This window comes from Temnothorax longispinosus, chromosome 4 (assembly GCF_030848805.1).
Source record: "Temnothorax longispinosus isolate EJ_2023e chromosome 4, Tlon_JGU_v1, whole genome shotgun sequence".
In the NCBI taxonomy this organism is placed as follows: domain Eukaryota; kingdom Metazoa; phylum Arthropoda; class Insecta; order Hymenoptera; family Formicidae; genus Temnothorax; species Temnothorax longispinosus.
Genome location: NC_092361.1, coordinates 6,482,902 through 6,508,838, shown reverse-complemented (window position 1 = coordinate 6,508,838; position 25,937 = coordinate 6,482,902). Strand labels below are relative to the sequence as shown.

The following is a 25,937-nucleotide window of genomic DNA, read 5'->3' as shown; positions in this document are numbered from 1 at the left end:
CTGCTAGATGATGTATTAATCTTTCATCTTCGAGTACATCTTTTGCAGTACCGTAAATACATCTCGTACTTTTTTTTGTGAGAATTACATGTATAACAATCGTTCGACACAACGACAACGCAACATCCCTAATAACGTGGCTACGTTGCAAGAGCTCAAGAACTTGGCATGAAAATATGTGAAGACAGAACCCTCATTTGAAGAATTCATTTAATCGCACGGAACGGATATATATGTATAATATGTATATGTATAATCAGTTTTCTTCTCATTGTCAGAAACGTAATACGCAACTTGATGCGCGTAATCCTAATAGAGAAATCAATTTCATTCGATATGCGATATAATTTGTAATCTCGTGCGTGTTCAACAAGCACGAGCATTGACGATTTGTACAAATTCAGGCTTCAATGACGCGCCGCCGACCAAAAATCCATCAATGTCCTTCTCCTTTGCCAAATCTTTGGCGTTGGCTGCTGTTACGGAACCACCGTAGATAATTCGCAGAGTTTGCGCGACGTCGGACTTGACATTCTTGGACAACCACTCGCGTAATTTGTCATGAACCTCTTGCGCTTGCTGCGGCGACGCGGTTTTACCGGTGCCGATCGCCCATACTGGTTCGTAAGCCAAGACCACGTTGTCCCAAGATTTAATTTTATCCGCTATCGCCTTGGTTTGCCTGTAGACCACTTCCTCGGTCTTTCCCGCCTCACGCTCCTCCAATTTCTCGCCTATACACGCGATCACCTAGAAAAGCCAAAAGCGATCTCTCTTTTTCTCAGCCCTCATCTCTATCCTTCGCGACAATTACACGTGATCGTATTTATATTAATACGTACGATACACACTTTGCACGCGTGTCATCTTTTTAAATATAAAATAATCGATTCTTATACGTTTATATACAACATATACCTATGTATATCTACCTTCAATCCAGCTTCCAAGGCATGCGCAACTTTCTCCGCAATTAACTCGTCCGTTTCGCCAAAGACGTTTCGACGCTCGGAGTGGCCAAGAATTACCCAGGGAACGCCATTGTCCAGAAGCATAGCCGGGCTAATTTCACCGGTAAACGCTCCTTTAGGAACTTTGTACGCATTCTGCGCACTAACGCTAACGTTGCTAGGGACGATGGAGGTCACGTACGTGAGATATATCGATGGAACGCCAACTACAACCTCTAAAAATTACAAGGGTATCATTCTTTCTGCCTTTCTTTACCTTTACGGACGATTCGTTCGGTCCAGTGTACATAGGTCAGAGCGTTGAATGAGAAACAAGACGGGACGTTACGTAAGCATTTAAACGTCGCTGTTAAATTTGCGAACATATCTGAAGATTCTGTAACAACGTAACTCGACAGTTTTTCGACTTTTTAATATTTATTATCTTTTCCTTCCATCTATTCGCCTTGTCAAAAAAATTCTATCGTCTTCACCGTAAGTTTCTCCTCTCGCGTATCCAAATGTCCATAATTCTGCGATTGTAATTTGAGTGGGGGGAGGGGAGGGGAAAGAAACAACTCTGGATAAATAGTAAATAACAATAACAGATATAATGTCAGGTGTGTTGGATTTGACACTGTCGGGACTCGACGCTATCCCGCGATTCACTGTGGACGATGTAAAGTGACTAGAATGACTACATCTACGTCTCTACAGCGGTTGCATCCACGTACCGACATTAGGATCGAGTGGCCCGGTCTTGAGAAACGCGACAATGTCACCAATCTCGCTCTTTGTGCCGTTCATCTTCCAGTTACCGCCAACGAAGAATCTGCGTCCCATTTTTCTCGTTTGCACGTCTCGTGACACTTGGGGTACGATCAGCCGACCTGCAACAAACGGAGCAATCTTCTTTTCGTCGAACGTGAACTCGATTCTCTGACCTCTATTCGAACTTACCTACCTACCTACCTACTCCGCGTCCACGATCTACTCTTTCGACCTTCGCACGCGGGCGCCAAGGTGAACGAATAACGCTCCTCTCGCCCCTCGCCTCGCCCCGCCCGAGAGCCGAGGCTCCAGATTTCACGATCTCTTACCCCTCGACCCCCTCGCATCTCGTATTACATGATGTGCGTTCATTGAGCGTTCAATTCTCCCCTCCACTTTGCTCCGCTTGGTTCAATGGTTAGGTTAGGTTAGGGGTGCTTATGAAGAGGCGCACGGGGTTAGGTTTTGGTATAGTGCACGTAACATATGCTATACCAAAATCTAACCCCGAGCGCTTCTTCGTAAGCACCCTAGGTCCATCGCTTCCCTTCGCCTTCGCGCGATTTTATCCATCTACTATAATCTCTCTCACTTTGACTAAAAAAAAAAATCAGCGCAAGTTTTCAAAAAATTTCGTTCACGTTCGTGTCTCTTTTAAGATATCGTGTGTAATTTAAAATCAGATTAAGACCTCTAACCTCTCGCTCGCTAGTCTCTCAACAGGTGATAATTTATAAATTGGGATTTTCTTATCGATAGGATAAGGTAGGTAGGTATATATATATGTATATATACGCCGCGCTTATACCGTTACTTACGGTATACACGATGACTGATAGAATATCGGAGCAATAGCTCGCTACGAGTCACGTAGATAGCGTTCGTTGATACAATTCTTATCGCCAACATTGCAAAATCTGCTAAAATTTGCTAACGACGAATGCTAAAAAGCCACCAACTTCTCGCTTGAAAATTCTCTGATCCGTCGCGCGACGATTTGAATAGAAAGCTAGGGTAGGGTGTAGGGTCGACTCGGTTGACAATGAGTTGACGCGAGTGTTTATAAGTAGGTATTACATACGGCAAAGCGATAACCCCGTAGTAGCTCCTTGTATCCTCTTTGTTTTTCTTTACGAATATAAAAATAAATTCTTTTGCCAGCGCGATAAGCTCTCATTCCGATTATTCCGAATTGATTCCGGCTGTAAAATTCCTCCTGGATCTCTACGCTTGCGTTCATTTATTATCCGTCTGTTTTATTTATTTTAGAAGATCACGAGAAATGGCGAGCGAGGAAATAATCGAGGCCAATAAGAAACCACAGCCCGTATTTAAGAATCGCTCGTTTCAACAGAAATTTCGGCAGACCAGCACCACTGGGAAGAAACGCACTTGGCGGTCGTTGAAACAAGTTTTGGCTCAGGAGCGTTCCTTACCATGGCCAGTGACAGTAAAACACTGTATGCGTAGAGTGTGCCAGAAATTTTATTTCCTTTCGTCATTGCATTTATACATTAGTCGGGAAAAATTTGAACTGTAACGAAACACCTTGAAATAATCTGCACGTAACTAAAAGCGAAATATAGTTTTGCGACATGTATTAAATATTCAGAGAGAGAGAGAGAGAGAGAGAGAGAGAGAGAGAGAGAGAGAGAAACACTATCCATCGTATTGTAACATAAATTCGCATAAATTTCAGACAGTTCCATCAATGCACCGCCGAGCTTCAAACCAGCAAAGAAATACTCGGATATTTCCGGATTACCGGTGAGTATAAAAATTATTTCCGTGATATTTACCAATAAACCAACCTTTACCAACCATTTAAATAATTTGCATTTTGTTTATAGGCACGATACACGGATCCACAAACTAAATTATATTATGCCACTGCCGAAGAATTCGCAACGGTTCGCAGTTTACCGATGGACATAACGGCCGGATATCTGGCTTTACGCGGAGCGTCTAGTATCGTTGGTTAAACGAACCGACACTCGATGTCGACCAACAGTCACGTCGTACATCGTGGCCCACGCATAGTCCGGCAATATCCGCGATATCCAGGATTAACTCAAATTGGCAACTTGTATTTTAAATATGTAAACGTCTATACATTTCGCAATGTTGCTTCGAACACCCTAGTTTTAATTCACAAAGAATGGAGGTATTTCGGTAGGAATGGAGACGAAACGGAACGATTCGATCGAGAGAGAATAGATAGAAAGAAAGAAAGAAAGAAAAAGAGAGAGAGAGAGAGAGAGAGAGAGAGAGAGAGAGAGAGAAAGACAGAGTAAATAAAGTATCGATATTTTTATCTCAGACAACATTTATAACATTTGATCACGTCTGCCAATAGCGCTATGCAGGATTTTCCAAAATGAACAATTCTATAGATAATTTTGGTTATTTTCATTTCTTTTCCCTTTTTATCTTCTTGCGTTATTTTACACAAGTACATTATTAAAAAAGCTTGTCCATTATAACTTAGTATATCAACTACAGGCTAATAGGGGAGGCGGGAGAGACCTGTGGAGGTTCTTCGAGAGCTGTATTACTGTTCGTCGACTGTTGCCGCACTGTATCTTTACAGTTTCTTTTTCTTTTCTTTCCTTTTCCTTTTTCAGTTCAGTTTGCGCGTCCCGTTTGCTATTTGCAACACGGCCATTTTAACAAATTTGCAATTGAAGATACAAACAGCAAGGCCTACTGAAATATTGCCCGATAGTGCACTATCCTTAGGTTGCCATTTGTCTTTAATGTAATTAATTACTTGATCGATGTGTGTGTGTGATTATTTTATTTTTATCGCTTTAATCGTATAAATCGGGAAGATCTTCATCGTCGCTATCGGCATCGTTGTCCCCTAATTCATCCAAGTCTTCGAAATTTGGCTTAGTGTCACCGGAACCGCTCAGACCACCCATCTGTCGCATCATCTATGAAATTGGGGAGAAAGTATTGTTATTTATCAATCGACACACACCTCTGTTACTTTTTGGGTTGGGCTATGAATATGTGTATATATAAATATGCAACGTGCGTTCTTACCTCTTCTAAATCTGGAGGGCTACTTTCATCGTCGGTATCGTCCTCATCCTTCCATTTGTTAAAGTCACTCTTTAACCAGTGAGCCTTTGTTTTGTCTTTAATTAACCGTGGCCAATATGGTCCCTCTTCCTTCTTAGCGAGAATCAATTCAAAAGTCCTGCCTTTCAAATTTTTTACAGATTTGCTGGGCTCAATTTCTTTGTACAGATTAATCGTAATCTCATGCATTTTTTTATCTGTTCCTCCCTCTCCTTTGAAGTGTATCTTTTCTGGTTCAATTTCGATAATAGGATCTTTACAGTCTTCTAAGCAGATAGTAACATATAAGATATCTTTTCTTTGAGCCCACATGACCGGTGGGGGAGGTATCCTGTAAAAGTTGTAAAAGAAACAGAGATAAATATTAAATGTATAGAATAAGAGTAAAACTTGCAATACTTGAGATATTCGATTCAATTATTATAATTACAACAAGGTAGGAAAAAAATTATAAATTCTCAGACATGCTTCAGCAAATCTTGTTTAGCTTGAAAAAGAAAGGTGAGGGAAAAAAGTTATCAAAAAACGGATTCGAGTAATTGAAATTTGAAAGTAGTTGTCCGATCTGGTCGAAATCGAGTCTTTTCTTTTTGTACCCCCCCCCCCTCCCGCTCTCTCTTTCGATTTCTACTCTCAATTTTTGACGATTATTTTGACTATTAATTACGCACAAAATTGTCTCACAAAATTTTCGACGTTACATCTAAATCTATACCCTACTCCGCTCATTATACACATCGTAGAAAATCGCGTGAGTAAATCGGCCGATCACCACGTGTACGGTGCGTCCTATTGAGGCACATACATATATACATATTTAGAAGACCTGTTGTATCCTCATAGGTTAGGGACAAAAGTTCGAGACAAAAGCTCGCCCTCGAGTCATTACGTGTGCGCGACGCATCGAGATGTCAAGAGCGTAGTTAATCGCATGGATGGTTACGAAATGAAAACGCGACAAGCACCCCTGAGAAACGAAAGTCATCGGTCATCGGTCGTCACCGTCGCCACCGTCCTCCTCCTCCGGAACGCGCCATCGTGACCGTTCGATTAGAGTAGAAAGGCGAAGGAGGCAGAGAGAAAGAGAGAGACAAAGAGAGAAGAGGCAAATAGAAAACGACGGAGAGCGACGCGAGGGAATAATTGCGTTAGGAATTTTCGCTCGAGAAAAACATGACCGCCGCGGTTAGGTCGTCGCTCGTCTGGAAACTTCGATAATCAATAAAACCGTCCCAGCAACATGGCGATGATAGGAGAAGAACGGGGCGGCATTCGTACGTTCGCGACAGTTGACCGCGGCTGTACCGCGGACACGCGGTCGCGGAGCTCGTTCGCGGGTCAAGCGACACAAACCGCCGCGTCAATTAATGTCGATCCTAGGATACTTACTGGCTTTCTTGCGTCATGTTTTCGACGGCTTCGCACGCAACGAGAATGAAACAAACACACAGCGCACGTAGCGCACTCACACACCGCGCCGCGCGCGCCGCTCGCGGCTCGCGCCGCGGACCCGATTCGAGAATCGAGAATCGAGAATCGAGAATCGAGATTCGCGATTCGAGACCTCTCGATCGGTGTGGCTCGCGGCTCGCGGCCAATCGACCAACTTGCGCGGGCCACATCGCCCGTGCCGCGGTGTCGTCTAGCCGCGCTTCCTGAGAATCCTTCTCGTTAGAAGACGTTATTTTACCTGCAACGAAATAATAACGTTTTACATTTTACATTTTTTTCGCGCGTTATTTTGCAAAAACAGCTCCAGAGAACTTAATAATTTTGAGATAATTTTGAATAAATTTATGGCGGCCAATTTGCTGATAAATCCTATAAAACTGCGCTTCTATGTAGAAAGGTATGGAAAGGAGAACAAATTGATAAATGTACGAGAAACATTTGTGCCTACTACCCGTACAAAATCGTTAACTGGCAAGTTCTATGCGAAACACGATTGTTTTCTCCTCGATGTTTTCTCCCCGTCTGACGTTAGAGATGACGACATCAACTTGATTAAACGACAGACGGAGATGATACCCAAAGACATTTATTCGTTTAGGCCGCCGGCGGTGAACATGGAGTGAGTCGACAAACGAGTAAATGAAAACTGAGAATAACTACTATTAATTTTAATAACAAACCGTTTTAATTTATATACATAGATACGGCTGGTTCACCGTACCGCTAGTACCTGTCACCAAGGATCCACGATTACGCTTCTCCAGGAAACAATCGGACTTTATCGCGAGTGAACTCGTACGTCGAAAACTGCAGAGAGGTCTGCCGGAAAAAAGATTCGCTGGCGTGCCATTTAAAACATGACAATTATTTGATTATAGATTTATAGACATTATATAGTCTTGAACAAATTATGGAATAAAATGTCGCTTATAATTAAAGGTTCAACAAATTATTCTTCTAATAGTTATTTGTGCAACAAGTGCTGGAAGATGAAAATTCACGCACGAGTTGCATACCCTATTTTATGTTGCAAGTGCGTGGAAAGTGGTCTATCACGCACGCGTCGCGTGCGTAATGGGCCACTTTCCATGCACGTGTGACAAATATATATACAATATATATACATATATATATATATATATATATCTAAACGTTAATGAGGGATGAGGGATCTTTTAGCGAAACCTAATCGCTAAGGTCGGCCAGAATAAGCCAGAAGTCAGAACTCGACAAAATTCGATACATTGATTCGAGCCGCGAGCGCGGTGATGTTGTGTCTCACTGTTTCCTGGCAACAACTCTCTCGCAAGATGGCATGGGTCTTTAAAGTTAAGTGTACGTGTACGTTCTCTTATCGAATTAAGTCCAGCAGAAAGTAAGATCTGGACACGGATATTCAACTTGAACGTACATGTCGAAAATTCGCGTTTTGCTATCGTCCATCATGAAGCTGTCGAAGCGATAGTGAGATCCATGGTACAGAGACGTACACGTCATCCCGCCCATCCCGGCTGTCCACAATGCTGTCGATGTCAATGTCAATGGCAATATCATACGATTAATGAAACTGTCTAAACTAAATTGGACAGTTGGGCGGGATGGCAGGTAGAGCTTTTCGCGTTAAAGTACAGCTAGATGTACATGCGGTACGTATTGTGCGATATATCATGCTGTGGTCTGCAGTTGTCTCGCAACTCGCAATTCTTATACTCACGCGCGGCACACGGCACACGGCGGTTTTAGGTAACGTGCCCCGGCGTTTGGCTGTGCCCCAATGGCAAAGTGGCTCTGCAAATCAACATCCTCGATTCCTGTGCAGAATCCGACAGGATAAGTCCGATTTTCCCGCTCTTGTTCCACGACAAATTTACCTTCAGTAAAATCTTTACTCGACGAATTTCCCTGACGGAGCTGCAAAGCGCCTTGGAGCAAGAATTTTTATACGCGGAATTGATACAGTGGGCAACGCCGGCTAGCCGAGGCATTACTCTGGCAACGTTTGAGACAAATTTGACAGATTTGTTGTATCCCGCGCCATGCTTCAAAGGTTTACTAGCCGGTGTGGATATAGACCTATTGATGGAACCGACTAAATGCTTTCCCGTATGTCTTTTGTTCTTCTTCTTGCTCCAATTCTTTAATCTAAGATAAAACCACCTTTCACTAGGGCAAAACTGTCGTTTTTGCCTCAGGGTATCATAGCGCCCAAAATTGAGGTCTCCACCAAAACGATTGTCGAGGAAATCTTGGGCTTCTACGACACAAGTGTGAGCAAATGTTATGTCATCAATCCAAAAATGATTAACTCTAAGGTATTTTCATAGATACATCAGATTGGTGTCGTACTTGAAATTTTTTTGCTTTTATTGCATTCGCTTGAGAATCGCGAATTTCTAATATCGGTCCTTTATATGTAAATTTCAGCAAACGGCATGTGGACAGAGGAAAAGGCCGATTAAAGGCATTATAAGGCAACGGAGAGTGTGTCATACTAAGAGTAAACCGAGATCTCAAAGCTGTCGACCGTGAGTAGATCTTATTGTCATTATTGTCACATGTTATTAATGTGTAAAATATAAACATTGTGTATGTTACGTGTAATTACTGTAAATACTAAATAGGTACCGTCAGAGACCGAGCGATTCTCACCAATGTCCTTCGTATGCCACGAGTCATCAGACAGGATCGCAAATTGATCAATGTTATCATTCAATAAGGAGAAATTCCATATGCACTTGTCGACCAGATTTCCCAAAGTTAACCGAACCCACCGCCATACGTGACAATACCCACGTTACAGACAATTGTCCAGTTTGTTTCAAGTATAATTGTTATTTCCCCAAATGCCACGACGATTCTGATATAATCAAGAAATATGTTGACACTAAGCAAAGATATTGCAGAAATATGTCTGAGATTAGAGAACGTGGTTGTATTTGTAGAAACGACGTATTCGACACGAAAGAAGAAGCGGCAATGCCATTGTGAGTTGATTGAAAACAGATCAATTTCTTGAACGTTTATCACATTACGATCGCTATGTTTTTACAGATTGCAAACTAAAATTGAAAATCTTCAGAAAACTAAAGAAAAATGGTATGTTACTGGAGTGAAGGACGAGTAAGTAGCGTTGAAAAATGAAATTATCTTCATCTGTAACAATACAACGTGTAAATGTATTTGAAAATGTTATTTCAGTGTTGTGGAGTGCGATCGGAATTACTCTCCGGGCCGCGGATTTTATAAGAATCTAGAAAAATTTTATAAAAGAATGTATAAGCAGGCGAAAATGCGTGCGCAGGAGGTCGATGTTTGATGTGAAAAATATTATTGCCATTCAGATCTTTCTAACGCGATTTTTATATCTTTATGTTATAAAATTCTGAGATAGATTGTTTAATATCTGTGATATATATTAAATATATTGAACAAAGCAATTTTATTTAGTGAAAGAACCGGAAGATTTTATATAATTGTGATTAACTATATAAAGTATTAATTGAAATGTGTAAGTTATATCTACAAATATTACTAGAACTTGTTGTTCAATTGTTGTCATGCAAATGTATATCTATGTGTAATGCAAGAGTGGGTTTGGATGTATTATGTACAATATATGCGTACAGTAACTGCGTATAAAAAGATATTTATTTTCTGTACGCTTGGCGTCCGCTTTTGTATGTCGGCGCATCTGAAATTCGATTGCCACGTAGAGCGACAGATTTTCTCAAAAGCGCCGGAGTTCTTAGATGTAAGCCGCGACCTTGTGGACTCCAAGCTCTCAATAAGACACGCTCGGCTTCTTCAGCAGCGATCGCGATCCATCCTGTAACAATTATAAAACTATGGCTACGAGATCGGAAGACGATCGGCGCAAACGTTTTATTGTAATGTCAAATTACCCGCACTGGATAAAATAACGTCGGCGATCGATTCGTTATTTCCGATACCAGTAACTTCCATTTCCTTAGATCCTAAAGCCGGCCAATGTTTCAATCGGTCCGGACTGTTTTCAGGTACGACAAACACTTCCGTTTTGAGTAACTCGTTGTATATACTGTCCGCATCCTCAGTACGAGTTAAAGTTACCGGCAATTCGCTACTCGAAAATATTGTACACCTACAACGACACATGCAATCGTTTTCTTTTTTAATATATACTTGGATACCTTTAATTTATTATTATTTATTATATTTATATTACTATCGGCAATCATAAGTTTGCACCTAATAAAACCTAGTTTACCTAATAAAACTATCGCCCTCTACATAATCCAATCGGCCTATTCCGCCCAAAAATATCGTTTGATTTACATGTAGAACGAAAGTTCTAGGCGAAATTATCTTCTTCGGTAAAACCGACAAAAGTTCCTGCATCGTCAGCAAATCTAACACCTGATCCGGTTGAATGGTACCGGGAGTATCGTAACACCAGCGACTGTATTTGTACTCCTCCTTAGTCTCATCAAAACCGAATTGTTGCGTATGCTTCTTATATCTCCCTTCCACGAACGGATCGTCTTTTCCTACTTCAGGCCCGGACTTTGATTGAAATGTCCTACCAATGTGACCTAAATTTAGAAGATGTGTAAGATGTACTTTTATCCACCAACAATAATGCAAAAATTTTCAATCGATTATACGCAGCTGCGTATGACAGGAATTTTGTATTTAGCACATACGATACGTACTTTGCAATGTGGCGTATTCCAAGTTACGCGTCGCTTTGAACTGATTAATTCGGAATTTTTCTTCAGCACACTTGTACCGTTGTTCCTTTTGTAATCGCAACGTCCTCAAGTAAAGTCGCCACTTGAGAGGATTTAAAATAGGAAATTTCAGCAAGTTTAACGTTGTGCCCGGCCAAGGAGAAATGGTTGCACGTTGTATAAGATCCACAGCCTGTACCTTGCAGTAATCAGACTGTAGAAGAGCGTTGAACAGAGAAGACTTTCCGACGTTTGTGCAACCAATTACATAAACATCTCCTAAATTACAATTATATTAATTAAATATAACAAATATGGAGCATATTGTCTCCCTAGTCCTAGAGTCTAGACGTGACCTAGACGATAGTCGATAAATTTTGTATCCTCTTACCTTTGTATTTCCAGATGTTATGCAATTTATTTATAAGTTCTTCTATGCCGTAGCCAGTTTTTGCAGATGTGAGTGCTACGTGTCTGATATTTTCCTTCTTGATTCCTGTACTGTCTATTACTGTCTTTGAGAGGCAATCTTTAACGTGAGTAAAGAAATGTTTTGAATCCGGGGGCAGCAAATCTATTTTATTCCCCACGACGAACACCGGGGTCAAAGAATTCAGCACGCTATTTATTTCGGGCCATATGCTACATGGAAAATCAGTAAGGTCGACCATCAGAATGACGGCGCATATCTTCTTTCTTATAACTTTTAAAAGTGCCGGGTATTCGTCCGCAGATACCTTCACCTCCAACGTGGTGTTGTAATACTGCATAAAGTGGCATCTTTGACAGATCATAACTCGCAATTCCTTCTTGCTCCTCTTCCGAAACAATTCCGAGGGCAAGTAACCCGGTAGAGCTTGATCCTTACAGTGCAGCAAGGCGCCACATCCACCGCATGGAACGGTACTGAGACTGGAGTTTGGATCCGGAGTTCCATAATTGTTGAGCCAGGTACTATCCTGATACGAAGCATCATCGTATTGCTCAACGTCTACCATCCAATTGGACGGAACACTCGACGGAAGATCTCTCTTGTATGACACATCTCTATCCGTTTCTTCTAAATAATCGAGCAAAGTGAGCTCTTCTTTTCCTAAAACTCCATCCTTTTCCGCTAAATATCTTTCATATAGAGCTTTATACTTGTCGTTCAACGATATCGTATTTTCATCAAGATTACCTTTATTCGACTCGCTCAAAGATGTGTCCGTCAGCACATTACTGTACGGATCTGTGCTCGCATACGGCATATGTACAGGTTTCGCTATATCCTCTTCTGTATTTATATCTTCCTGCTCCTGACGAAAGTGGCTTTCGTCGTTTTCGTCATTTCTCGTGTCCAGGAGTACGCTGTAGATGGGTACGTTTGTCAGCCTGTCGCTTTGTGCTTTTTTCTCAGCGTACTCGATCCTCTTTTTTGACAAGAAGCGCTTCATGTAATTAATTTTCACTTTCCGACAATCCAAATAGTCGCAGTATATTAATTTTTCTCGCAGTGCCTCGACTCTGGGATCGAGGGACGGTTTAACAAAATCCTTCTTCCTGTCGCACTTGGTTGAATAATTGAAAGTCTGAACCAGCTTCACCAGCTTGCACCTATCGCGACAGGCTCTCAAATGACGATACGTATTACCTCCGTACATTTTCCACGCAGAATGCTTTGCAAAAGTAATCAATTTAATATTATTTACGGACAACATTGTAGATGATCAGCACGTAGATACAACACGTGTCCAGGGTGCTATCAGTGCTATGTGTCACCGGTTTTCTTACGTATGTATGTACATACATACGTTCCTATCGCCGTGCCTCCAACTGGGGGCTCCAATTTTTTGACACTTTCCTTTTATCTTTTATCTGTTGGTTCGCTATGTGCCGGTTACTTGATAGAGGTTAGAATTTGTAAGGAACAGATAACCTTACTTCTCTCCTCGATGTTGCCAGATATAAAGCGGGGAGCACACACTTCTGCACAATGCATAATCCGTAAGCATAAGAAAATTGATTGGTCTATTTTCTTAGGCACATGTGTATGGACCAATCAATTTTCTTATGCTTACGCATTATGCGTTATGCAGAAGTGTGTGCTGCCCGCTTAACAGTAAAGTTTCGACCAATCGCGTTGCTTGAATCGGGAACGTACGGCCGTACGTTCCCGATTCAAGCAACGCGATTGGTCGAAACTTTACTGTTACTGTTACGAAAAAGTGTGTAACTTGTTGCACCAGTTCAGCCTAGATCAGCCAGTGCAAAAGAAACAGGCGGTCCGCGCCGTGCAGGCATCAGCCATCAGCAGGCATGCACCACTGTTGCGACGTGAACCGCGTGAACGTGAGACTGAGGATAACCTCTAACAGCTCCAACATTTGAAAATCGAAAACTGTTGAAAATGAAGATCGTGGAGCGTGTACAGAGTGGATGAGCCTCTCTTGGTCGCTTATACTCGCTAGTCGCTCGCTACACAGTCGCTACGAAAGAATTAAGAAGAGGACAGCTTTGAGAAACAAGCGAGGGTGCGTGCGGCAAACATGGAATTTGCCGAAAATTGGGACAGTGAGGCGGGTGTCTCGCGAAATGATGATATCGAAGCCGAGGAAAAGGATGGGCTACCGACCCGCCTTATTCCTGGATATCCAACCTTCGACGATTACCTTCAGGTATGGTTGTATGGTTCCTCGCTCGAGACCCGTGACCCCCTCTCTTCCCCTCTACTCCCTCTCGCCAGGATTGTCCTTTACATAAATATCTTGGCAAGTAAAATGAGAAATTATATACAATCTCAAAATGCTATGTATTTCAGGATGCATTCGACGCTATGAGAGCCGGAATCAAAGCGGCTAATAATCTGCCTGTCGGAGACAATTTCAACTACTACGCTTGCTTTCCAAGCTTCAACGACGCCAAACGTAAAGACACAGAGAGAATTTTGGCTACGATGCAGAGTGTAATAAAAATAGCTGGTGGCTCTACCAACATCCAAACTCGAGACATGGACGAAAAGTTTGATCTTTTACTGGAAACCAACGATCAGCTGTTAGATCAAGCTGTGAGCGTCTTATAATTACTCCAGCATCAGTTTGAATCTTGTCATATAAATTTAGTTTCTTAATCGTTTCTTCCTGCTCTCTGCTACAGAATATATTGATGGACGAGGAAAGTGGAATTTTACGAAATCCTCAGGTGGAGTTAGTCGTGTCGCAAATTCCAAAACCAGTTGTGAATGGCACTTGGAATATAAGGACTAATCATCTCGACCAAGTCTCGGCTAGTTCGGAGAAAGTACGCTTGTTGGGTGGTAAAAATGTACAAAGACCACAATTGATGTTCAAAGATAAAATTGACAATAGTCCGAAGCCATGGATGCCTCGAATCAAGGAGAAACCGAACTCCCTGAAGCCGTTGGCTCTCTATGTCGAGGAAGGCGAACACGGCGAGGTCTTCAATCACCCTTACGAGTTTGAGCTGGATAAGTTTGAAACGCCGGAATGTCAATTGACCAAGACGATACCCGTCAAGTACAAGTCGTTGGACGATACCGACGTCATATTTATCGACAAGCCAGCCGATATCAAAATTCTCTTGGAAGATCTGCGAACGCATAAGGAGATAGCTGTCGATTTGGAGCATCACTCTTACAGAACGTTTCAAGGCATAACTTGCCTAATGCAGATATCAACGACAACAACCGATTATTTAATTGATACTTTGACCCTGCGATCAGAGTTACATCAACTCAACGAAATCTTTACGAAACCTTCGATCCTCAAGGTCTTTCACGGTGCCGACATGGACATTTTCTGGCTTCAAAGGGACTTGTCGCTCTACGTAGTCAACATGTTTGACACCCATCAAGCCGCGAAACAGCTCAACCTACCCTATCTCAATCTAGCTTATCTGTTAAACAAATATTGCGGTATAGATCCCAATAAACAGTTTCAATTGGCCGACTGGCGTATAAGGCCTCTACCGTTAGAACTGATGAAATACGCGAGAGAAGATACGCACTATCTACTTTACATAAAGGACATGCTGAAGAACGAGTTGATCGACGTGGCTAACGGCAAGAACAATATCTTGAAGGCTGTGTACGATCAAAGCACCGAGATTTGTAAGCGCACATACGCGAAACCAATTTGGACGGAGGAAAGTTGTATCAACCTATACAGGAAGAGTCAGAAGTCTTTCAACAATAAGCAGATGTATGCGCTCATCGAATTGCACAGATGGCGAGATCTCACCGCGAGGGAGGAGGACGACAGTATCGGCTACGTGTTACCGAACCACATGCTGCTCAACATAGCTGAGACCCTGCCACGCGAGATGCAGGGTATTCTGGCATGTTGTAATCCAATCCCGCCATTAGTGCGACAAAACTTATTGAAAATGCACAAGATAGTGCTGAAGGCTAGGGAGCAGCCGCTTGTACAATCTATTCTTGAGCAGGATATTCGGCAGAGACCGACGCAACAGAATCACGCGACGGACACCGGGGCTTCCCTATATGTACCGCACGATGTTCCGAGCGGCACAGAAGCGAGAGCGGACTTGCCATGTCTTTTGGATAAGACGGCCGTGTCAGGATCATTACCAGAGGCAAGCATGTGTCGGATGGTGAAGCCTACTGTAACGATATTCGATACACCAGTTACATCAGAGGTGAAGTAATAGTGTGAAAATAACTATAAGATAATAAATGGAGAGAAAATGCTTCGAATATAATGTACATGTATAGATGTATACACACACACGCGCGCGCACACAAATGTTCAATGAATTATATTCTTATTTCAGGACGAATTTCAGGATGGAACGAAAGGCAGTAAGAGAGAAGATAAAAAGAAGACTATATTTATAAGCCCGTTTATGAGATACAAATGTGTCATACCAATGATAATGGATCAGGAAACTAAAGAACGTGAGACACGACAAGAAAAGAGGGAAAAAGAAAAAGAAGAAGAAGAGGGTCCGAGTGTAAAAATCGAGGACGAATATGTAGACGAGGCTGAGATTAACGAGAGTAAAAATAGAGTTCATGAACACTTTAAACAGGTATCTCAAACAAATAAACAAGTTGCGACTCTGCCGAAAAAGAAGAAGAAGAAGAAATCTAAGCAATTAATTCTAAGCCAGATACATGGCGGAAAAAGGAAGAGACAATTTAATATTGGAAATGAGTATCAGAAAAAGAAGGGCGACAATGACTTTTCTACGGTGCCGACACCGTATTTGGATGCTGGAACTATGCATGTGTCCAAGAAAGCAAAACAAGCACAGGAAGCGATCGAAGAACGGGAGATGCAAGAGAGCCTCGCGCAAGTTCAGAGTGACAATAATTCTGAAACAGCGAAATCGATAAGGTAAGCTGTTTGTCGTAGGAAAGAAAATACTATATAATATGTATAACATATTCATACTAATAACAAAGTTTTTAATTCGACGACAGAGCTAGGAAAAAAGGCGATAGGAAAGCGAACCAGAAGCTGCTGAAGAAACAGGGTATGTTACCATCCGAAAAATTCGATTACAAATCAGTAGACTTCAGCAGCTTCCAAGGTGGCAGTACGCAAAGTAACGCAAATCAGTCACAGTTTCAGCAACCTCGAGTAAGTAAATATCGTTTTATCTTTTTATGAATTTTTATTAAGATATCTTTACGTGGAAATTTCATCAACAGCGAAAGAAGAAAGAGAGACAACAGAACTGGAAGAAGCAGAAACTTAACATATAATTGTAACATACGATTTTCGTTTTTTTGTCATCAAATTATCCTCAGAAAGAAGAAAAATCCTGACAACAATAGTTACTGTATGTAGAAATATATACTGTATGTAGAAATATTGTTTCTGGATTTAGGATTTAATATTTAATATCGATTTTTATTTTTTACTATATTAATAAGTTCTTGACAAGATTTTTTCACATTTTCTAAAATATAAAAATATGTACTTGAAAATAATCTGCCAATCTACATAAGTGTAAATTGCCTATAAAATTACTCATTTACTCGTTCTTTTTTTTTTCCTTAATAATAACGTACAGATCGTACATACATCAGTATAAAGACATGTATGTATAAATGTAAATGTTATGCAATTTCTTGAAAATAAATTCCCATAAAATCCATATAATAATTACGTCCGTCTATACTCATGTCTGTGTTAGAAATATCTTGTGTAATTGGTTTTAATTGATACATCACACAAAGAGAAATATCCTGTAAAAAATGAGGCACGATTCAAATTGAAAAATTTAAATCGTTATTCCACTTCTCTGAGCGAACCATAGTATTGTATGTATATAACAACAAGACTGTCGGCTTCTCGGATAATTCGTATCATCAGAGGGCATGTCCTCTTTGCTTAATCAGTGTTGCTTTGACCGTATAAGACCGAAAAAAAGTTGTTTGTCTAGAGACTTTCTGTAGATTAGTCGTGGCTTATCTAGCCAAATGTAACGATTGGGTATTTCGTATATACAGATATATATTAATCGAGGGTAACACAAGTACCATGCCGTGTCGTGCCATCACATCACAAGTCAACGGGCTAAGGTGCACAACGATGATATTTATCGTTCTCGCGTTTGCCGTGTTGTATCAATGTTCCATGGGAGAGTGTTCTCGCCTGTGGAATCCGCATGCGACGAACGTGTCTCACAATCAGCTTTTTGAATATGCATCGAACAAAACGACACTCGTTACAAAAGCTGTGCCTCTATTGAATGAGACTACCCTGACGAATTTTACATACACGTTGTCCACTCGCGTAGGCAACGCGAGCGAGTCGTCGCAAGTAGACTGTTTCGGGCTGGGAAAGACAGTCGCGGTGGCTCTGGAATGGTTCTTCAGGAGTAAGCCTAACGGGAGTGACGCCCTGGACGTGCAGTTTTTTTTGTCCTCTAGGAAGCAGCCGCATCGCGTGCAAGTGGTGCTCGGCGAGCAGTTCGGTTTAGAATGGACAGACTTCAAGATAGAACGCAGGACGGTGATCATAGTGCATGGTTTCCTGTCTCACGGCCAGGAGACATGGATCAGAGATATGGAAAAAGCGTTACTCGAATGGGTGAGTCCGTCGATCGCGATCTTATTTTCTAAACAGTCGCTTATTTCTTATTTTGTGTGTATATGTGTACAGGATGACATTAACGTGGTGATAATAGATTGGAGCGCTGGCGGTAATACGTGGAATTATTATAAGGCAGCGGTTAACACCAGAATAGTGGGATATCAAGTATCAAAGTGCGTAAGCTAAAATTGCATTGCGGTATACATAGTAATTTGTAACTAGGTAATACAACAAGCTCGAAAGAAGCTCCAAGAGACACTTTCGAACGACTGTATTGTTAGTAATCAGTACTAGTACACTAGTACTAGCTTTCTAATGTACTGCTCGTATTCACCCTAGATTTGTAGAACACGTAACAAATGCTACGATCAACAATAACGGGCCAGGCGTGAATATAAATTGGGGCCCTTTGCATCTGGTAGGACATAGTCTTGGCGCTCACATTTGCGGATTCACTGCGAGAGAGCTAAACAAAAGGCAGAACAGATGGGCTGTGCAGAGAATCACCGGTTTAGATCCAGCGCAGCCGTGTTTTCGCAATACTGACACGTCTGTTCACTTACATAAAAGTGACGCACCGTTCGTTGACGTGATACATACAAACGGCAGATTACTCACGAGTCTAGGTCTTGGCTTACCCGAAGCTATAGGTAGCTCGTTGATTGAAGCTTAATCCATCAATAGCTTGTCGCGCACTTTATCTTTCTCCTTTTTCTTCTTCGATGTACTTGTTGGACGATGTATAATTTTGGGATCGTAAGTTCCCAACGAAAAACTCGTTTATTTAATTTTTTAATCGTTATTCTAATGTATAGGTCACATTGATTTCTATCCAAATGGCGGTAAAACACAACCTGGCTGTGCAAAATCGGAATCATCGTACTTTAATTATTTGCCGATTCCTGTAACTGGTTAGTGCTAGTAACACGATTATTAGGGGACTAAAGAACGAGAGTAAAAAAATGTTATTATTGCATTTGTAGAGATAAAACGAGCGATATGTAGCCACGGACGTTCTTACGTCTATCTCACTGAATCTTTGATATCCGATACCGCGCACAATTGCAGTTTCTGGGCACATCAATGGAATTTGACATATAGGCATCTTTTACAAATAATCGCGGAACCATGCGGTAGAAACATCTGCACGGAAATGGGCATTAGAGCAGAAAACTACAATCAGCGTGGAAGCTTTTTCGTGCCTACAGCCAGTATTAGTCCATTTTGCGGTAAATGTGTTGTGGTACTTGCGTTAAATAATTACGTAATCATTTGGCAATCTTGTTACAATCATTTTGTTGTACAGCCAATAGCACCGATGTCATAGAGGAGGTAAAGAGGCAACTGCAACAGGATCACTTTGGCGACACGGAGGATTGACAAATTGCACATTGTACTAATAGACAACTTATTTGCAAATAAATGTGTTAGTACTGTGGTAATATGCTTAAATAATTTCTTATGTATTGATATTTACAATTGATTGTTTGCATAATACAAATAATCGCGTGCGCGCGTGTGCGTGTACATGCACAATTTTTTATATTTGTTTGCAATTTTTTATATTTGTTTGCGCGTTTTTATCCTCTCGCGTAAATTATTTCGAGAGTCCACTATACTTATTATTCTCTCACAATTTCTCAATAAATTACAAAGAGAACGTTATCATACATAATGTGATAATCTTGGCGTTAAAAATGAGATATGTACAGCATGCTTGAAAAATAATATTCCCAAGACGGAAATAAATAAGTAATCATAGTCATTATGACAACATAATTTATCATAAACAGAATAATAAATTTCTTTCGCCAGTATATAGAATAACAATTAAAGTAATTTAAATCGACCGTGACTGGCAATATATAACGTCTTTTCGATATGAACATTGAAAAACTGTGAGCCAACTTGGTTTGTCGGATTCACACAGCACTTTTTCGGATCAATCATCGAGACATTATTAATTTTGACCATGGTTTTGGTCAGTTGATGTAATTTCTAAATTAAATAGTTTTTAAATTTTATTGCGAAAAATATTACCCCAGCCAGGGTTTGAATCTGGAACCTCCCGTATACCGTGCGGGTGTCTTATAATTTATCATATTGTAAACAAAAAATCAATACAATTTGTATCAACATTTCATGCTAAGGAAGTAACTTGAATTCTTGTAATGTTAAAATAAATGTATTTCTCGAGATATGTCATTGTCCATTGCAGTGTCATTCGTCGCATTTCGGAGCTTCTATATATAACCTTTCCGCCGAGCACGAGCACCGCATTCGCAGTTTCAGTTTTTCATACATACATATATGTATATAAAAAAAGTAATTAATAAAAACATTACTAATTTGACAAACAATACATATTAATATTTAATTATTGTTACATATATATATGTATAATAGCGAAAAGTATATTATGGATTCGTTAAGACGCTATGTCCCGAAAAGTTATAGGTAATCTTGAAATATAAGAAACATAAGAAATACTATATACTATATATTATTAGGAGTCGGCGCGCAACAAAAATACTTAGCAAAAATCCATGAAATCAGCTTTAAAAAAACATTATAAACGAGAAAAAAGGCTAAAACCCCATTTGGTTGTGTTTTTCTATCATTTTTCTATATAGCATTTATGATTGCCGAAATGTACATATACGATAAGTGTTTAATGAAAATAAAAAGTCGCTCGGCGCACGTTTCGTTAAAATCTTGCGCACTTTCTTGTCTTGTAATTGAAACTGTAAAATTGCCAGTATTAATAATGACTAATTCCAATAGGGCAGATTTCAAACTAACGAATGACAGTTAAATCATCTTTCTATATCATTTGCGGTTGCCGAGATATAATAAGCGTTTAATGAACATGATGAATGGCGAGGCGCATGATTCTTTTGACCAGCTCGCGCTTTATTGCTTTAATAAACGAAAGTACATAATTGCGAGTAATATAATTGAGTAATTCCAATAGGGCAAAGTATAAAGTACAAAGTCTTTTTTTAATCATCTTTCTATCATTTACGGTTGCCGAGATATAAGCGTTTTATGAAAGTCAGAAATCATTTGGCGCCCGATCTTTACGGCACGCGCGCGCTTTATTGCTTTAATAAATGTAAGTACATAATTGCGAGTAATATAATTGAGTAATTCCAATAGGGCAAAGTATAAAGTACAAAGTCTTTCTTTAAACATTTTTTTATCATTTACGGTTGCCGAAATATAAGCGTTTTATGAAAGTCAGAAATCATTGGCGCCCGATTTTTACGGCACGCGCGCGCTTTATCATGTTAAATAAACGGAAGGACGTAATTGTTAGTAAGAAAATCGTGATATTCCAATAGCGCAGAGTATGAACTAAACAGTCCTTTTTGAATCATCTCTATATCTTGGGTGGTTGCCCAGATATTTGCGATAAACGATAAGGAAGACTTTTTTTTCTCGCACCAACCCAGTGACACATATGGCCTTGACCTACTTGAGCGGCAGGCGGTTGTCACGAGCAGCTGTATGTACATTGACCTACTTTCTAAATCGGCCTTGACCTAGATCGCCGAGGACGCCGAGTTCGGGAATGCCGGCGCGTGGCGTGTGTGTGTGTGTGTGTGTGTGTGTGTGTGCGTGTGCGTGTGCGTGTGCGCGCGCGCGCGCGTGTGTGTGTGTGTGTGTGTGTGTGTGTGTGCGTGCGCACGGCAACGTCTATCCGAATTTGCGAACTGATTTGTATTTTAAGTAGCGACAGGCCTGCTTCCAAAGTAGCGTCGTTTACGCTGTCACAGCTTCCTCCTTAATGTGAGATGTATTATTTAATGATATTGCAATCACATTCTGTGGTGGTTGCAGAGATACATATAAGAATGTATTAATCGTGGGCTAGCATATTATGCAACAATATTCTGAGACTTTTTATCGTTTAATGTTGTTCGAGAGATCATGGACTATGTTAAAAGGCACATATAATGTTAACGTAACGTCATTTTTTAAGAATTCTCTAAAATTCGTATGCTGATTTAGGAAACGTTTTTATTGTGGTTTTATTTTATTCAATAACGTTTTAAAACATATTTTATTTTAAAATCTTTGAATCGCATATTTTTTATTGGGATAAAGGCATAAACAATGTACTATTAATATTTTAAATATATCTTAACCAATAAAGATTCGACGGCAACGGTAATCACTGATAGGATATTATTACATACTCGTATATTAAATCAACATGACAGCAATTGTTCGTACCGATCAAATAGATTTTGCAATATACGAAAATTCTCCCGATTATAAAATAGTACCTGCAATATTTAATTTGTTTATTAATTAATGAAACAAACTATTCCCTGAAACCACTCGAGGTATACTTCGTTGGATAAAACATTCATTACAGTTGATTTCAATTTGTTATCATCTTATTGTTAGGGCTCAGTCACAATGAGAAAAATAAGGAATAAGATAAAGGAATAAGGAATAAGGCATGTTGCATCTCACTTTAATGTACGTGTACTGAAGTGAGATGCGACATTCCTTTATTCCTTATTCCTTATTTTTCTCATTGTGACTGAGCCTTTAATCTTGCAATATACACATATATGCTTACGCGTGAATTTTATATATACATATATACATATATACATATATACATATGTGTCACATAAAAGCAAATAATGGGTGCTTTCCAATTGCAATATCCCTAGACACTTTCGTGCACACCGCGACACAAGTTGCGTTCCAATTGCCGTAACAGTCGACACAACACTACACATCCGTACTCAGCCTGAGGCTACTAGTCAGCTCTGGTAAATTAGCCGGTCAACTTCGACTTTATTAATTTTTATATTTTTTTATCGTTTGTTGGTCGTTTGTTGGTGATTGTTGGCCTAATTACAACGTTTGTTGGTTCTTAATTTTTTTTTAAATTTAAAAAAAAAATTAGCATTAAGTTAGCCGGAAAAATTTTATTTTTAATTTCAAAAAAGCCTAATCGATGCGTAATCGTTTGCTGATGATTGTTGGTCTAATTTTAGCGTTTGTTGGTTTATTATTAGTCTTAAAAACGAAAAAAAACGAAAAATTATCTCACATATTAAAGTAATCGAAGATTGGTTTATTTGCCTACGACTTAAGCTTTATTTCTATCAATTTAAGGCTAACATCTATAAAACTGCCATATGAATACGGGCCTTAACATCGGCAGAAAATCGCGAAAAGATAAAGAAACATGGTGGTTCGTGAGAAGCACACACACACACACACACACAACGGGGAGGTGCGAGGGGGGGCCTTCGGCCTCCGCTTTACAACATAAAGTACATGCTAAGTTGTAAAACGAAATTATAAAGTACATGCATGGGGGAGGGTGCAGGGGAGAAAAGCCTTTCTGTTCACGTGCGTTCACGCATGTAAAGGTGGAAGCACATAAAATTGCAGGAGCCATAAGCAGAAGGCAGAAGGCATATGCGCATGCGCTATGGTATCTGTAGAGCTCTATAAATACCATAGCGCATGCGCATATGGCTTCTGCCTTCTGCTTATGGCTCCTGCAATTTTATGTGCTTCCACCTTAAGTCCCCTTGCACCCCTCCATGCATGTGCTTTATAATTTCGTTTTACAACTTAGTATGTACTTTATGTTGTAAAGCGAGGTCCACGCAGCCTACCGGCGGGGTGGGTGCGGGGGAGGGTGGGGCCGAAGGCCCCCCTCGCGCACCCCCCCGTTGTGTGTGTGTGTGTGTGTGTGTGCTTCCCACGCGAACCACCATGTTTCTTTATCTTTTCGCGATTTTCTGCCGATGTTAAGGCCCATATTCATATGGCAGTTTTATAGATGTTAGCCTTAAATTGATAGAAATAAAGCTTAAGTCGTAGGTAAATAAACCAATCTTCGATTACTTTAATATGTGAGATAATTTTTAGTTTTTTTTTTGTTTTTAAGACTAATAATAAACCAACAAACGCTAAAATTAGACCAACAATCATCAGCAAACGATTACGCATCGATTAGGCTTTTTTGAAATTAAAAATAAAATTTTTCCGGCTAACTTAATGCTAATTTTTCTTTTTAAATTTAAAAAAAAATTAAGAACCAACAAACGTTGTAATTAGGCCAACAATCACCAACAAACGATAAAAAAATATGAAAATTAATAAAGTCGAAGTTGACCGGCTAAGTTACCGGAGCTCTACTAGTCGGCTGTGTAAACTTGTGTTTTCTAGTGACAATTACCAACCACGGCGGCTATAAACGAGTGGCCAGCCTGTTTTCTTATGTTTATACGTAAAGGCGGAAAAGCTGGCAAAAATGGACATTCATATGAAGACTGAAGAGTGATAGTCGCGTGTATTTTTTATTTTCTTTTATTGTATTTTATTGTACCTCTTATAAGTGATACAATCCAAATATATTCTAATATAGATTAACATTATATAATTTGATTAATATAAATATTGAAAGTTTATCATATCATTTATTACAATAAATGTAATAAATTAATGTTGCAGAAGTGTAAGTCATTAGACATAATCTAAAAAGTTCTTTCAGATACCAAAATATTTAATTTTATGTAGAGATGTTTGTAAAGGCTGTGGTAGGAATAAATAAAAATACCATGTTTATCAAAGTATACAAATTTGTATTTTTTCTTAGTCTTATTTCAAGTTAAGTAAACAGAAAAATTATAATATATGCAAAACTTTTAACTATTCTGGAAAAAGCTCGCGAAACATCTGCATTCTTCGATCTATCATTTCGTTCCTATTTCTATTAACATGTAAATTATTAATTTCGTAATTGTCGTCCGCGGCATTATCTACAAGAAAGTCATTAATGACATCAGCAAAGAATTCGTTCTCATCATATTCTTTTATAGCAATGTTATGCATAATACAAACGGCTGTTATTAATTTTGGGATGAATTGAATATCAAGTAATTCTAAAAATCTTAAACGACGGAAACGTCCTTTCAAGTAGCCAAACGCTCTCTCTACAGCCATCCGTGTCGAAGAGTGCAAGAAATTGAATTCAGACTGTTGTGCTGTTAAATGACCGTTATCTCTGAATGGTGGTACGAGCCACGGTAGCAATGGGTAGGCTGAATCTCCTATTATACACGTTTTATTAGAGAAAATAGTTTCCATGTTATTTTGAGCAGTATCATAAAGTAATGAACTTCTTAAAACACGGGCATCATGCAGCGAACCCGGCTCTCCACAGTAAATGTTCGTGAACTTCATATCTGCATCTACAACACCTTGTAATACTATAGAGAAGAACCTTTTCCGGTTGCAATAGTCTCTAGGGTGATCAACAGGCTGTCGAATGGCGATATGTGTACCGTCTATTGCTCCGATACATTTTCTTATACCTCGTTTTGTCTCGAATTTTTGCGATGTTACAAGGATGGCGTCATTTCCATCTGGCCACTTTATTTCTTCGTCCAGTCTTGACAATAGCCATTCCACAACACGACGTATTACACAAAAAGTTGAAGATATAGATACATCGAATCTATCTCCCAAAGTTCGCAATGGCTCAGTATTTGCGACATACCAAAGAAATATAAGGAAACTCCACTCAGCAGAGATTTTACGCATACCAAAAGAATGAGATGGGATAAAATCGCTCTGCTGCAACATGTCTGCAAATATAAAAATAAATATAGCACACAAATTATTAAAAAATATAAATAATACGTATTTTTAAGAAATGTAAATAATACACAATATTTGATATACCTATTTGAAGATATGCTGTACGTCGCTGTAATCTAAAGTGTTCCTTAAATACAGTATCACTGTATAAGTGGACAGTATTGAGGAAGCCTTGAACTTTGCTACGTCTCCTTCCCTGTATAAGAAGTTGATATAATGGAAACAGTATTTCATCTTCAGCTTCTTCGCTTGAAGAAGAT

General features: G+C 39.8%; 8 protein-coding genes across 18 annotated transcripts in view; 4 read left to right on the top strand and 4 right to left on the bottom strand.

Moving 5' to 3' along the window:
- Positions 1 to 192: 192 nt before the first annotated feature.
- Positions 193 to 2,077, bottom strand: Tpi (triose phosphate isomerase). 5 transcript variants are annotated; one of them, XM_071776589.1, is made up of 4 exons: positions 1,923 to 2,077; positions 1,685 to 1,840; positions 933 to 1,186; positions 193 to 750 (listed from the first exon to the last, which is right to left on the bottom strand). In XM_071776589.1, the coding sequence occupies exons 2-4, from the start codon at positions 1,791 to 1,793 to the stop codon at positions 367 to 369; spliced, it is 747 nt and encodes a 248-aa protein (XP_071632690.1). In that variant the 5' UTR covers positions 1,794 to 1,840; positions 1,923 to 2,077; the 3' UTR covers positions 193 to 366. The 5 variants fall into 5 exon arrangements, with proteins under 5 accessions (XP_071632690.1, XP_071632688.1, XP_071632691.1 ...); XM_071776587.1 differs by having other exon boundaries at positions 1,915 to 2,072; XM_071776590.1 differs by having other exon boundaries at positions 1,919 to 2,072.
- On the top strand, positions 1,061 to 4,020 carry LOC139812002 (INO80 complex subunit C). 5 transcript variants are annotated; one of them, XM_071776598.1, is made up of 4 exons: positions 1,061 to 1,201; positions 2,991 to 3,181; positions 3,421 to 3,488; positions 3,572 to 4,020. In XM_071776598.1, the coding sequence occupies exons 2-4, from the start codon at positions 3,004 to 3,006 to the stop codon at positions 3,701 to 3,703; spliced, it is 378 nt and encodes a 125-aa protein (XP_071632699.1). In that variant the 5' UTR covers positions 1,061 to 1,201; positions 2,991 to 3,003; the 3' UTR covers positions 3,704 to 4,020. The 5 variants fall into 5 exon arrangements, with proteins under 5 accessions (XP_071632699.1, XP_071632695.1, XP_071632696.1 ...); XM_071776594.1 differs by lacking the exon at positions 1,061 to 1,201 and adding an exon at positions 2,197 to 2,242; XM_071776595.1 differs by lacking the exon at positions 1,061 to 1,201 and adding an exon at positions 2,249 to 2,486.
- A 95-nt stretch (positions 4,021 to 4,115) lies between these two features.
- P23 (cytosolic prostaglandin E synthase) lies at positions 4,116 to 6,355 on the bottom strand. 2 transcript variants are annotated; one of them, XM_071776591.1, is made up of 3 exons: positions 6,198 to 6,355; positions 4,770 to 5,139; positions 4,116 to 4,657 (listed from the first exon to the last, which is right to left on the bottom strand). In XM_071776591.1, exons 1-3 carry the CDS (start codon positions 6,212 to 6,214, stop codon positions 4,532 to 4,534), a joined length of 513 nt encoding a protein of 170 aa, XP_071632692.1. In that variant the 5' UTR covers positions 6,215 to 6,355; the 3' UTR covers positions 4,116 to 4,531. The 2 variants fall into 2 exon arrangements, with proteins under 2 accessions (XP_071632692.1, XP_071632693.1); XM_071776592.1 differs by lacking the exon at positions 6,198 to 6,355 and adding an exon at positions 5,614 to 5,632.
- A 1,187-nt stretch (positions 6,356 to 7,542) lies between these two features.
- Positions 7,543 to 10,383, top strand: LOC139811998 (uncharacterized). 2 transcript variants are annotated; one of them, XM_071776584.1, is made up of 7 exons: positions 7,543 to 7,906; positions 8,004 to 8,363; positions 8,453 to 8,572; positions 8,685 to 8,785; positions 8,882 to 9,244; positions 9,312 to 9,356; positions 9,459 to 10,383. In XM_071776584.1, the coding sequence occupies exons 1-7, from the start codon at positions 7,859 to 7,861 to the stop codon at positions 9,574 to 9,576; spliced, it is 1,155 nt and encodes a 384-aa protein (XP_071632685.1). In that variant the 5' UTR covers positions 7,543 to 7,858; the 3' UTR covers positions 9,577 to 10,383. The 2 variants fall into 2 exon arrangements, with proteins under 2 accessions (XP_071632685.1, XP_071632684.1); XM_071776583.1 differs by having other exon boundaries at positions 7,545 to 7,906; positions 9,312 to 9,380.
- On the bottom strand, positions 9,681 to 13,004 carry LOC139811995 (nitric oxide-associated protein 1). Its single transcript, XM_071776579.1, has 5 exons — positions 11,361 to 13,004; positions 10,952 to 11,248; positions 10,507 to 10,831; positions 10,163 to 10,380; positions 9,681 to 10,086 (listed from the first exon to the last, which is right to left on the bottom strand). The coding sequence occupies exons 1-5, from the start codon at positions 12,667 to 12,669 to the stop codon at positions 9,908 to 9,910; spliced, it is 2,328 nt and encodes a 775-aa protein (XP_071632680.1). The 5' UTR covers positions 12,670 to 13,004; the 3' UTR covers positions 9,681 to 9,907.
- Positions 12,846 to 16,984, top strand: Rrp6 (exosome component Rrp6). The gene is made up of 7 exons (XM_071776578.1): positions 12,846 to 12,861; positions 13,198 to 13,626; positions 13,770 to 14,015; positions 14,105 to 15,625; positions 15,761 to 16,326; positions 16,413 to 16,572; positions 16,644 to 16,984. The coding sequence occupies exons 2-7, from the start codon at positions 13,498 to 13,500 to the stop codon at positions 16,695 to 16,697; spliced, it is 2,676 nt and encodes an 891-aa protein (XP_071632679.1). The 5' UTR covers positions 12,846 to 12,861; positions 13,198 to 13,497; the 3' UTR covers positions 16,698 to 16,984.
- Positions 16,985 to 17,393: 409 nt separating this feature from the next.
- LOC139811996 (phospholipase A1) lies at positions 17,394 to 19,475 on the top strand. Its single transcript, XM_071776580.1, has 6 exons — positions 17,394 to 18,030; positions 18,103 to 18,206; positions 18,373 to 18,683; positions 18,849 to 18,944; positions 19,017 to 19,262; positions 19,340 to 19,475. Exons 1-6 carry the CDS (start codon positions 17,479 to 17,481, stop codon positions 19,411 to 19,413), a joined length of 1,383 nt encoding a protein of 460 aa, XP_071632681.1. The 5' UTR covers positions 17,394 to 17,478; the 3' UTR covers positions 19,414 to 19,475.
- A 5,163-nt stretch (positions 19,476 to 24,638) lies between these two features.
- Positions 24,639 to 25,937, bottom strand: part of LOC139811470 (uncharacterized) — a 3,784-nt gene continuing 2,485 nt past the window's right edge. Inside the window, exons 2-3 of the mRNA XM_071775751.1 lie at positions 25,762 to 25,933; positions 24,639 to 25,664 (exon numbers count right to left, since the gene is read on the bottom strand). Coding sequence (XP_071631852.1) covers positions 24,727 to 25,664; positions 25,762 to 25,933 — 1,110 coding nt within the window. The 3' untranslated portion in view covers positions 24,639 to 24,726. The remainder of the gene's footprint in view (positions 25,665 to 25,761; positions 25,934 to 25,937) is intronic.